This window comes from Psittacula echo (genome assembly GCF_963264785.1).
Source record: "Psittacula echo genome assembly, chromosome: 9".
Lineage (NCBI taxonomy): Eukaryota > Metazoa > Chordata > Aves > Psittaciformes > Psittacidae > Psittacula > Psittacula echo.
Genome location: NC_137745.1, coordinates 11,744,426 through 11,758,301, shown reverse-complemented (window position 1 = coordinate 11,758,301; position 13,876 = coordinate 11,744,426). Strand labels below are relative to the sequence as shown.

At 37.0% G+C, this 13,876-nt stretch overlaps 1 protein-coding gene across 1 annotated transcript in view; it reads right to left on the bottom strand.

Moving 5' to 3' along the window:
• LOC308224888 (contactin-6-like) overlaps positions 1 to 13,876 on the bottom strand; it is a gene marked incomplete at both ends in the record, with an annotated part of 114,064 nt that overhangs the window by 34,894 nt on the left and 65,294 nt on the right. The window contains 6 exon segments of the mRNA XM_080625210.1: positions 5,276 to 5,388; positions 5,391 to 5,426; positions 6,467 to 6,596; positions 10,051 to 10,187; positions 12,762 to 12,869; positions 12,872 to 12,939. Coding sequence (XP_080481336.1) covers positions 5,276 to 5,388; positions 5,391 to 5,426; positions 6,467 to 6,596; positions 10,051 to 10,187; positions 12,762 to 12,869; positions 12,872 to 12,939 — 592 coding nt within the window.

The following is a 13,876-nucleotide window of genomic DNA, read 5'->3' as shown; positions in this document are numbered from 1 at the left end:
GAGTGCCAAGAAATGTAAATAACTACCTCAGACCAAATATTGACTCCAGTTAAATTAAAGTTAAGTGATATCAATCTTCTCCTTTGTTAGTAGACTAGTGCAAATTTTGGAATTTTCAATCCATTCTGTCTTGATTCCTCCCCAAGCACATGTTTTATTTTATTTTTTAAGATAATGGATATTCTGGAAGGTTTCAGTACGTGTTGACATTCTCTTAATTGAAATGTTTCTTTGAAGTTTGTTGAACTGCCCTGACACATTTCTTCTCAAATTGTTTCAAGCTGAAATGCTATTTCACACTGCAATATGCACTGTATGTTGTATCTGATAAGTTGATCAAGGGCTCCTCCTGTTTACCAATTAATTCCCTTTATTTTTTAACTCCTTATCTCTCTAATTACAACAGCAACCACAAGAGAGGATTCTTTTCTCAAATAACAAAAAAGTTTAAAATATGTTAAAATGTTCATGGTTTTGGAAGCAGTGGAGCAGCACAAGGTACGCAGAAACAGATGGTGGCCGTGAGTGCTCTGAAGGCTGTAGGAGAAGGGTCCTGCCCAGGAGACTGATAAAGCAATTCAGATGCAGCACACAGCTGTGGGCAGACCTCACTTTGCAGGTAATGAAACCTGTTGGGTCCTTGCATTTCACGACAGCATGAAAATCCCCTTGATTTTGACATTCCAAGGGGCAGCTGTAAGACTTCAGCAATTACCAGATAATTGCCCCCACCCATAGAGTTAGATGTCTTCAGATCCAACACCTGCTCAATTTTCTTTGCATAAGGCTGTTGAAAGACAGGTTTTCATTTTGGTGCTAAATTATTCTCCCATATTTCCTTTCAATAATGGCAAGAAATTGAGTGCAAAACACCAAAATTAAGTGTAGAATGGAAGGGATGATTTTACCACACAGAGCAGCTTTATTTATGGCAGAGAATCAATTAATTATCATCATTCACAGAGATGGGACTTAACTGAATCCTGAAAGCAAGCCTAGGAGCCAACAAGTATTGAGCATATGTTATTGACCCCTAAACATACTTCTTGTCCAGTCCCAGAAAACAATTTAAATTATGAATATTTGCTTATTACTGATTATTAATGCATGGAAAGTATGACTAATACATTCTTTCAGCCTACCTCATTTCTCAGTTATCCTAATTTAAATTCTGAGTGGAGTGAATCACATATGTTTGTATGCATTCACTGCAGTGTTTGGTGATCCTCAACTCATGGTGAGGGAATAGCACCTCTCTCTGGTAAAGCAAAAGGGGCTGCAATTCCCGTTTATTAAATGCTTAAATCAAAAAGGATTTTTATAAGTTTTCCTTGAGGGATCTGATCCTGAATACACTGAAGGCACTAACAAGACATATTTTTATGATGAGATCAGTGTCTAGACTTGCAAATTTGTTTTATTTAATATATGAACTGTTCCCTTCTACTCTTCCTCAGTGGACACGTGGGGTGATAGAAGGGAGAAGTGAGATGAAGAAAAGCCCTCTTGCACTTGCTGAGAATATATGACCATATATGAAAATAATTCTTATCTATGTCAAAATCTACAGGGTTGGAGTTCAGAACATTAAGCTTGTTCTTCTTTGTCACATTTCATTTCTACAGCTAAAATCCACAGCACATGCCAGGAAGAAGTCACACCTTTGGCAAAGGGCAAAAAATCTTTTCAAACAGTTGCCCACCAGACAAGTGCTGTTGCTCCTAAAGCCAGTTTCTCAAGACTTTGATCCAAAGAAGAGGGTTAATTGTCCAAAAGAAAACCTGCAGCTGTACTACTACATGATTCAAAGAAGCTGATCACAGGATCACACGAAGGGAGAGTAGGTAAAAGTAGCTAGGATTAGGCAACCAATGTGGAATTTCTTTTTGATTCCTGCAGCTGATAACCTTGAATTCCCTCTCTAAGGTGGCAAGTAGCAAGAACCAAAGATAAATCCCATAACTAAGGGGGTGAGCCATATGAATGAGGGTGGAACTTAGCTATTTCTGAAAATTTTAAAGTAGAATACTGTCGTGGTTTAAGCCTAGCCACGCAGCTGCTCTGTCACTCCCCCCACTTCCTCTTGCCCTGCTCCCGGAGGGATGGGGAGGAGAATTGAAAGAGTATAACTCCCATGGGTTGAGATAAGAGCAGTCCAGTAACTAAGATATAACACAAAACCACTACTGCTACCACCACAGAGCATGAGACTCAGAAAGTCCTTGGTCAGAGTAAACATTTGAGCAGTAACTAAAAACATCGGTGTTATCAGTGCTGTTCCCAGGCTGAAAGTCAAAAACACAGCACTGCACCAGCTACTAAGAAGGAGAAAAATGACCGCTACTGCTGAACCCAGGACAAATACTCAAAGGAGAGGGGACAGGAAGACTGGGAGCAGTAAGCAGACCTGGTACAGGTATGTTTAGGCTTTATTTTACCATGTAATATAAAATCTGATTTATCTAGGATTTACATATATGCATCAATTGCATTAAAATATTTTACATAAATCAGAGCATACAATCTTCTGAAGATCTGAGCAATGACGTATTCAAGCTGCAGAGAAAATGAGAGAGACAAGCATGACTGGCGTAAACTGTCTGTGCCCTGAAAAGGGGACCAAGGGCTAAGGACCTCCAGTTCTGTCCCACGGCAAAAGATTCAGACTCAGGAAATGTTAACATATTTTTCAAATATCAGGAGCCCAAATACTGCAGCTTCATAAACCTAAAAATGCTTGTAAAATAAATCCTCAGAGGAAATAAAAAATATTTCATGATGCTTTAATTAATATAGTCTATTAATTAGCCCTTCCTAGTTAACACACCTCTCTATGCATACTTACAAATGAACATTACTATTGATTGATGGCTTGGCTTCATGAGCGAAGATTTGGGAAGGGCTTTACCCACACTTACTACAAGCACAATGACCAAGGGCATGTAAAGCAGTGTTATCTTGTCATATTGTGAAACTCAGATGATCAGAGAGAGCAGTGACCATGTATGCATGACTATTACAAATAAATTATTCTCATAAGTGAAAGGAAGAATTTGGAAAAGAAAGAATATTCTTATCCCTTAATGTAGAATAGATCTAGTTGCACTATTTCTGTAACAAAAGACTGAATTTCTATAATATTCTGAAGAAGTTATGTGATCTGATTTATTTAGCAATGTGTCCATCACAGTTTTGCTGTCAGAACAGTAAGGGATTTGTATTTCCTTTTTTTCAGCACTTCTAACTGCACCAATTTCTTATTTTATATTTTTTTAAAGCTAGTAAAGGCGTTCATAGAGATTATAGTTACTGAGCAATAAAAAGGCATCAGAAATAAGTTCATTAAAATAGTTAATCTGTATGTGACATGTCAGGGTTTAATCATATATATAGAGAAAGGCAGACCAGGTTCCTTCTCTTTATTAGGAGCAAAGATACATGTGATTTTAGTACTTTAATTAGCTGTGTACTTTATTACAGCCATACAAATCCTTATTTCATTTTCTGCTTTCTGTCACAAGGATCTCTGGAAAAATGCTATATGGATGATTTATTTTCTGTCCTTTAAAACTGTGACATTAACTATTTTGTCATTTAACAATCAAAAATCCTCAAATTCTACTTTGCATCAGTGGATGTACTGGTAATATTTTGCACACAGTTTAAACAGTCTCTTTGCCTTAACGTAAATCCTGCTACTTTTGTTTACTCCTGCTAAATGCCAGAAGGCTTTCTGGGATGCTCAAAAATTACAATGTGCTTATAATTATTGTTAGTACATTAATACAGAAGCACATGTAAATACTGTATGCAGTATGCAAGTATTTTTTATAAACAAATCAGATGGGGGAATATCAGGCTACCAGAATCTCAAGATCTAGACTTAATTCAACTATTGAAATTCTAAGTCTTAAACAGTGCTCTCCTCACTCGTTTTTTCAATGTCAGAAAATCCAGGCACTACCTGTAGCAAACTGTATACTGAGCATATTTTCTACATATTGTAGGGATAGGCTGTGTCTGATAGGATGAGCAGGTCTTTGTTGAATAGACAGTACAATCAAAATGCAAATAAAGATATGACTGAACACTAAATAGAAAATTATTTTTCATCATCAGCTGGGCAGTTAAAAATAAAACTGCTATTGATGAAAGTGGGGAAATAATTGGAAGGTTCTCTATGCCTTGTGGCATGGGTTGTTTACCCAAACATTGCTGTTTAATTGCAAGCACATATGTGAAATATTTCTCAGATTTGTACTTTCTTTCACAAATACTTCTCTGATTTACTTTTAGCTGCATTGTACATTACTGTAGCATGGGAAATATTTCTTTGTGTCACAGTTTTAGATAATGTTGTTTTAATGCATTATAATTATGTCTTATGTGACCCAAACTAACCTCCATGAGGTCATATGCGCAAAATCTGGTGTTCAATTTTCAGGGCTTTTTGAATTACTGATTCTGGGTTTGGTCTTTGAAAATGATAATAGTCTAAAGCAATGTCACTCATATTTGTGAACTAAAAGGGTTGCTAATAAAGATTACAGTTCTTTCTTAAACACTGTTGCTCATTTTTCTGTCTACATTTGAATATGGAAATATCATCACAGTTATATATTGTGCATACTGTTTCACAACTTAAGTTACTTTTGATTTTAATGCTTTACTGTTTAATTCACATTAGCATGTAATAATGTAGATGGTTTGTGTTAACTCACAGATAAGCTATTGGCCATCACAGACAAAATGTCAATAAAGCCTTGCAAAGACCGTGCAACCCCATTCCAGTTGTTGGGGGAGTATACCAGTATTCTGGTCCAGTGGCTAAATCCTGCCTAAACAGAAGAGACAGAATATGGAGGCTGATATAGTTATGTCTCATTATACAACCTGTACAGCTGTGAAGCAATTATGCCATAGCCTGGGGGTATAGCCCGCTTCTCTGAAGCCTCCACTGATGTCTCCTACATGAAGCTGATTCACTTCGGCTTTGTGTGCGGTAAACAGTCAGCTCTGATAGCATTGCAGTGAATTAACTGCTGATGAACACAAACATATGTATCATACAGTTACCCGCGTGTATTCAGTTTGGCTTTGTTCTCAACCGGGTTTATATCCACAGAACTGTATGGCCACCACTAAAGACAAAGAGGCCTCTGACATCAAAGTTTTCCATCAATGAGCTGCCAAAAGCAATACTAAGCCAGCTGTGCTTCAGTAGTGTTTACATGATATTATTAAAACAGAGAATTCCCACCAATCCAGCAACTGGTTTATGATGGTACCTTTTGTTCTCTGGGTCTTTTCTCCAGTTAATAACTGCTCTGAGAGAAGTGCTTGGTTTACACCCAATTGTAACTTCGCCTCCAACTTGAACAACAGACATTTTTTCACAGGATTTTTGGAAAAATCAGGTGCTGCAGCTGAAAACAGAAGAATAAAGAGTGGAGCAGTATGCAGCTGACAAGTTACTAAATGAACTTGCTAAATTCTTCCAAGTTACATAGTAGGTGGATCCAATAATTTCTTTGTATTTGAGGTTTTGGCAGAAGTACATATATTTAACAAAAAAGATGTATTTAAGTACCAAAGAATGGAATTCATTGTGTCTTATTTAATGTTTATGCTGCTTCTGTCTACTTAGAAACTGTCTGCTCTGACCATCTTTCCTTAGGGTTATCTGCAGGCTGGGAGAATAGCTCTATCTATGACGAAGAAACCTGAGCAGAGCTATGTTAGCAGGATAAACGTCAAACTCCTGATCCCAGTCACATGTACTCATCTGCAGAGAGTATTCAGTTATAATTACAGATTTTTAATGGCTTTTTGTTCAAAAACTGACGCTGTTTACTGAAAATATGTTTATTTTTTCAGTAGTTTATGTCAAAATTTACTCTTGAAGGAAAAAACACAAGAACTATACAACAGTTAGGTGCTCTTAAAGTCTTTTACTAGTTTCATTAGTATTAGGCCATTGAACAAACTTTATATTTTAATATCTATAACAGAATACTTTATATATATGTACAAATTCCATTTTATATGCATCATTAGTAATCATTAATGAGATTACTTGCTACATGTTATTTGGTTTTGTATACATATTTGCCATATGCTCTTTGTTTATAGTTTAAAATTGTTTTTTCTTGCTTTCTCAAATGATTTAAAAACTGCAGAATAACTATTAATAACGCAAAGTACTAAGTGAGAAACAGCATTCATTAAACTCGTGTGTATGTGTTAAAAAAAAAAGGCCATAGATGGATTAGATTCTTCCCCTAGGCCAGTCATGAAATAAAATTAAAAGAACATTTGCATGTGGGTGAAAAGCAAGCAGCAAAGAAATATCAACAAACTTGAACTGCCAGGTGGAATGTAATCTACTAATTCCTTAATTTCAATTTTTCTTCAATGACTATTCTTTTATACTCAGTATCTGCTCATTTTAGTGACATTTACTCACCTATCACCTGCAACTCAGCATTGGCATAAATAGTACCGTACTTGTTTTCTGCCACACACTGATAGAAGCCAGAGTCTGACATATTCAGCATAGGTATGATAAGAGTTCCATTTTCTATTTGAATTCTTCCCTGATAAAAGAAAAATAAGCAAAAAACACTGACAGAGACAATGAATGTACAATCCCAAAGTTTTTTGGTATCACACTGGTGCTCCTGATCATAATTCAGAAGCAGAAATGTTAATTTATCTGGAAGCAGCGTGGATGAATATGTCAGAAATATAAAATGTGATGTATACCTCACTATATGATGATGGTTATGTTTTCAGACCTCTTGGCTTCTTCAGACTTTCCGAGAACCTGAGGCACATGTCGCAGTGTCATTGCCTTAGGCAGGTTTGCCCAGATGTTCCAGCTGTGGCATGCATTTCTGTGCCTTGCTGAATTGTGAATCTGTGTGTATGATTCACTGTGAAGCAGACGCTGAAGTGGCTACCATAGAGCAGGTACGGCTGCTCCACGCTGGGAGCCTGGAGCATGTTCCGTATGGCTCTTGAGAAGCTGTACCAGCAGCCCTGTCTGAGGCCGTGGTGAAACATGGCCTAACCCCTCATCCAATTAGATAACTCAGATGATGATGATCTAAAATGATCAGAAAAGCTCCACAGGAGACAGAGGTTCTCAGATAATGGAAACATTTCAAATGTCATCAGATCACAAGCCACAGAAAAATGATCTACTGAAAAAGCTCTACTGAAAACCAACTCTTTTATATTCCTATTGGAAACCCACAAGCAGCCGTTCAGATCGGAGGGAGAGCATGCCCCTCATAGCTTGAATTTTATACGCACTAAATTTCTTCAGAGCAGTTCTGCCAAAATAGAGAAAACTACACAGTAGGTAAATGTGGACCAGAGCTTAGGTTTGAGTGTACTTAAAGGAGTTTTATCTGCTCTATTTTGGCAAATAGAAAAAAGCCTGTTTCATGCTATAGACATAACTTTGAGATAATACATTGTGATTTTACAATTTCTAACCTCCAGAGACAGTAATAGCTCCACTGAGGAGGAGAGGAGAATCTGACCCCCAAATCTGGTGAGTTTGGAAGGAACCCACAACAGGGATTATAAATACCATCACCAAATGCAAGTCTGAAACAACTGATACTGCTATTAAGCTGCTCCTTTAATCTGGCTTTACTGCCTTTGAACCAGTAATGGGAGCATACATTGAGTATACAGTACAGTCTTTGCTGAACAGTTGTGAACATCTAAAACCTATTTGTGACCTGCTAAACTTATAGAACCTAACTTTTTGTGTGGCCACAGCTAAGCCAGTTGAACATCCTGTTGGGGGGCATTTCTCCTGCTGCACTTGCAGAGGGGAGAGTGCCACCTGTTGAGCCATGGAGCTCTATTTCTTTACGCTGGCTTTTCCTTGGAGGTCTCCCAACTGAGAACTGATCCAGCCCAACCTTGTTTAGCTCGTAAATTTGATAAGAGCATAGCCTGCGGTTGTATGGCTGGTGTATTGCAAACTAATTAACAACATTGCATTACTTATCCACTGTTAAATTTTCTATTTTTTTGCGGCTCTCACTACAGATATTTTTTGCATACTTAATTTTACCTTCAGGCTGTTTGCTATCCTCTCGACACATTCTACTTTTACAATCATCCTTTGAATGTGTAACCCCCTTCTGAAGCAACTCTCATGTTTCATACACATGCTGAATTTCCCACCATTCTCTGCTGGCTCTTTTGAGCTATGCAGACCAAAAGAAGAATAAAGCACGCCATGTACACAAGCAGCAATAATGCAGGGATGACCAACTAGGTGGTCAGAAATAAAGGTTTGGCAGAGTAGACAATATCTTCAGAGCCATCCCCAAGGTGTAAAGTGTCTGGAAGGTGTGCTTCCTATGATACTTCCAGCGAGCAGGGTCCTGTGAAAGACTGAATATTTTATTACACCTTCCTTGTACTTTCACCTCTAAACTATCAATTTTGTCCATTGAGCAATAAAATTCCACATTTTGTTGCCTGAAGTATTCCATCTACAATATACTGTAAGTACTGTGAAAATGTTGGTTGAAAATGTCTGTAGAGTGTTTTATTCTTTTTTATTGAAACAATACAATCTAAATGACAGATTCTAAATATCACTGTCTTCAAAGAGAAAAACTAGATAATATTACTTAGGAAGAGGTGACAACAAGATCAGGTTTAGGAAAATTGCAATCCAAGTAAATTCTGGCTAGCTTTCTCAGAGGCTAGTTGGATTCCATTTAGGACTAATCTAGCAGAAAATCATAAGGAAGATTGTACCGTACTCCAATTGCTTCAAAGAAATAGTACTAAGTCAAACAACTAGTTCTGCAACCCAGCAGGTGCTAATTCACCCCATATGTTTTGGAAATTATTCTGTATCTGTTGTTGCTAGACAGAAATTAATCACAGGATTCTTTTTTCCAACCAAGTAAAAATACATTGCAGATGAGCCATGCCATTTTATGCCCAATAGATGCTGAATAGATGCTTAATAAAAGAGGAAAACTTGGCCTCAGCAGAATGCAAACGCAGCAAAGAGCCTCTTGCCACAGAAGTCGTTCTCCATGAGGTTGCCAACAACTGAAGATTATAAGACAAATGTGCCAAAGCATAGGCACTGCAGAAGTATAATTGTACTGCCTGGAAAGAGACAAAGGGTTTCAAAGACCTGTCTACATAAGTATCTGATCAGGTTCAAGTGAGCTTCAATCAATTGCCTCTCTCCTCCTGCACTCCTTCCACTTCTCTACTTCCCTTTTCACTTGATCCTTCTTTTTCCTTTAAGAAAGTTCTTTCACTTATTCACCTTTTTCTTATAAAGCTTTCTTTAGTCTATTATTTCACTGTATAGTGCCAGAAAAGTACTAATCTCAATATTAACTGATTTTCGTAGCTAATTCAGTTAAAGGATTAAGATAACATAAGAATTGCCATACTGCATGAGACCAAAGATCTATCCAGCCTACAGACTAAGAACACAGAAGAAAAATGCAAGTTAACAGGCAATTTTGTAATGCCAGCTCTGAAACACACTTCCACAAACAGTCATTTGGCATCTTACCAATTCCCCAAATTACAGATTATGCCTATAAATGTGTTTAGTGTTTCTGGATAGTGTGAGGTGTCCCTGACCGTGGCAGGGAAGTTGGAACTAGGTGATCTTAAGGTCCTTTCTAACCCTAACTATTCTATGATTATATGATAGACCCTTCTTTCATTAACTATAAATTATATTTTTAAACCTATCCATACCTACTGGCATATCTTGTACCAATTAGATGCTCTGTAAGAAGTCATATGAGAAAATTAGCATATCTCTGGCAATACCATACATTTTCAATGAAGATTAACTCCAAGAACCCAGGCTTTGTTGCTAAGAGTTGGTGGTAATATATACATTTTGATGTTAACCTTTAATTAAGTTTCTGAGAAAAGGTAATGCACTGTAGAATGAATGTCATTACTAAATCATAAAAAAAACCCAAACAAACTAACCCAAAAGATGAGCAAGAAAGCAGACAACAGGAACCTTACCTTTGATGTGAGTGGCTGGCCATTTTTTAACCAACTGTAGGAAGGGCTTGGTTTTCCTTTAGCCTTACATTCCCAAAATAAACTGTCATAGAGAGACAGAAAGGCATTTTTGATTTTTCTATCCCATTCAGGGAGTGCTGAAAAGAATATGTAAACCATTTTAAACAGGAGAAAAATGATGTCACTGGAGGTATGCTGCCATTAATTAATGAACTGAGCAATGCTAACTAGTATTTGTCCAACACATTCTTTTCATATCACATGTAAATTCTCCAAAACAATTCCTTATCAGGACTAACTTGGGAAAAAATGTTAGAGATCAAGTGGCTGGTAGGCGGGCAGTTGGTTTAGATATTATTCATTTTTATGGGCAAAGTTTGCAGAAGCAGTGATTTTAGATGACTGAAATTCTGGTCATGCTCTCTGAAAGCACTATGACTACTCCTTTTGAGAAACAGTCTTCTTCTAAAGGTACTTGAATCTGTGCACCAAAAATAGGAATTTCAAAATCATTTGTCAGTTAATAAAAAACATGGGTTATAAATATTACCCTTCTATTTTACCCACATATCTGAGACCGTGGGTTGTTTGGTTGTAATTTACCACACAAATAATACACAAAAGAATTAGGGCTACTCAGATTAGGATAACACCTTCTGAATACTTGTGGCACATTGGCATAAATTCATTTCTGTGTATCAGCAGATCTTTCAGGAATCACATATGAGCTCTGTAAATATCCAACTAAGTACTATTATTCAACTAAGCAGGAATTAGCTTGAGCAGGCTGACATTTAGAATAGTTGTCAAGGTGTAGGTGAATAAGACCTACAGAAAACAACTGACACCCAGTTAACTTTGGGACAGACCAAAGCCACATGCAAGTGAGATAATAGGTCGCATCCCTCTGCCTCTACTGTGAGCGGCTGTTGTCCTAACATCCTGTGAAAAATGTTTGGCTGGGTTATTAAATCATAATGCTGTAGTCTCCATATGTATATACATGTATACATATATATATGCAGTTCTTACATAGAGCAATTCAATTTTAAGATGATAATCATTATCCTTTGAGACCAGCAAAATAAGCCTCCCTCTACAGCATGACCCTGCAGGTAGCTCATGACTGTCCCAACAAAAGACTTTGAGATTGTCCAACACTAAAGTAATACCATGCCAACAAGCTGCTTCGCAGAACGGGGAAGTCGAACAAGCTGCTTCCCAGAATGGGGAAGTATCTGGGATACAGCTCACCATGCTTAGAAGCGATTCTAATTACACGTCATTTTTATTGCTCTCAGAGCCTAAGGCACAGGATCTAGGTATCAAACACAAAGCAACAGACAATGTCCAGGAAATAAACCCTATTTCCTCGAGACAAGCTGCGTACTGAGCAAGAACACCGCAGCACAGAAATTAAGCATGAGAAAGTCAATTATGCAGATAATATACCAGCCCACTCCTAATATGATAAAAACCAAACTTCTGCAAAAGCTTCATGACTGCTGTTTATATATTTCACTATGAACAACTATTAATTAATTTACAAAATGCATTTAATAAGCTCATTGTTTTAGATTGCATTAACTGATCATAATTTTGTAATTGCCTATGCTGTTATCAATCATGTCCAGGTAATCTACTGAACTTAATTTTAATGAAACTGCTTGATTGATGTTCTGCAAAAATTAGTGAGCAACGAGAATAAAAATAACCCCCCAAAAGCAAAGAAGCAATTAAATATTCAAAAGAGCAAGAGGCTGCTGTATTCCTGGCATGTATCTTGATATTAGTCATGGCTGCAGGAGACTGGTGGTTTATCAGCAAAGCCTGCATCTCTTCATTAGAAGAGATTTACTTATAAAGAACAAAAACACTTTCCAAGGTCTTCTCAACAGATGTTAGTCAGTTGTAGGCTCAGTCTAGCTTTCTGTAATTTTTTCCTCATTGTTACTCTTGTCGTGCTTTTGGGTTGGGTTGGTTTTTATTCCCACTCTTTTGAAAGATTTATGAGATAAAGAAATTATCGCCCTTCTTACTCATGTTGAAATATGTTACTTTCTCTAAGTATTAACGATGGGACTAAAGAGCATATAATTCGCTGTGGCTATGAGAGACCATCATGTGTGACTTGCATCACAGGAAATTAATGTATGCGGGAAGGGACAAGGAAAAGGAGAACAGTTTCACAGATATATACACACTTATAGATGAGGAGGGAAACAGTGGAATGAGTTTCCCCTGCTTTGCTCTCATCTGTTTATGGAGCAATACAGTTCAGCTAGAATAAGAGGTGAAATAATCTTACAGTCACATGAACCAAAACCTCATGAATCCTTCCCTGATCTGCATGTGGGACAGGACAGCTTTATGCTGCTGTGAGCTACTGAGAGTAAATCTTTCTGCCTGACCTTAATGTTTCATGCAAATATACTAGGGATTTCTTTCTGCCTCGTATTAACCTTTACAACTTCATCATGTCACAGCCCACATTTTCAATCTGAGTTTTAATGCAAAATATCTTTATTTGCTGAGGATGTAATTCAGTGAAGGTCACTGCAGATCTACAATCATTATTTAATCAGCTTAACCTGAACTACATTTCTTATCTCCAGTAAGGGGCTAATAGACTTCATCTACAAAAGGCATCTGAACACCATCATACTCAAAAAAACCCCCCAAAACCCAAAAGAATTAATCAATCTACTTACCATAGACAAATAATTGACCTCTTGCAATGTTTATTCCTTGAATGTTTCCTGCGATGCACTCATAAGAGCCTTCATCTTCTTGCTGAACATTTGGGATTTCAAATTGGTTTTGCTGTACTCAAATTTTTTTGTCAATGAGTTTCCATCAGACCTCTTCCAGCTAATACTGGGGACAGGACTAAATAATCATATTTTATTAGAGAAAAAAAGAGAGAGCATTTGTTATAGCAGGGAGAACATAATGTTAAATTCTTCCAGAAGAGTAATAATATTTTAAAAAATGAATAATTTACATTTCTGACATACAGAGGTACATAAGGCAGGTTTTATAACCTATCTAATTTATTTAGAAGCAAAAGTCAAACAGTGGCTTGAAGTCCTCAGTCAATTCTATGATTTCTTCTTAGGCCGATTTGGATTTTTCCCACAGTAACTCTTAGCTAGACCTCAAGCCTGTCTGTAAACACTGTGACACTGAAGGAGTGACTTTGGAAGTCCAAATAACCACCATAGAAGCACTGAATTATTGACTGGTTTTCAGAGCAAACAAATTCCCTGTAGCATTAGAGGTATCTCACACTTCAAAATAGGAAATATTGGACAAGAACTCAAAGGACCTAAAAATACAAATAAATCTAGGTATAAAAAATGGGGGACAGGGTAGAGGAGGGCAGACAGATAGCTGGCTGAAGAAGTGGAAAGCATGAGACACTGAAGCTGAAAGGAGACAGAAACAAAAGAGAATATTTCTTATTTCATGTTCTCATAGCTTTCTGTCATTTTTATTTATGTTTGGATCAATGTATTCAATACAATAAAAATATAGTCAAGTGTGAAGGCAGCTATAAATACTTCTTGGATTTCTGGTAATATCACAAACCATACAAGCCTCACTTTCATGATCTATTATGTCACCAAAACACTTTGAAATATTAATAGTCTTGGATTTCACAGTTACTTTCTGCATTTGCAAAACTTAAGTTTCTTTTTCTAAGCAGATGAACAATTATATTTTTAACAGCTTTTTACAGAAGCTTTGGCTAAATGCTGACTTTTTTATTAGAAATAACATCAACAGCAAACAGTCGGCACTGAACTTGAAAACATAACTTCCA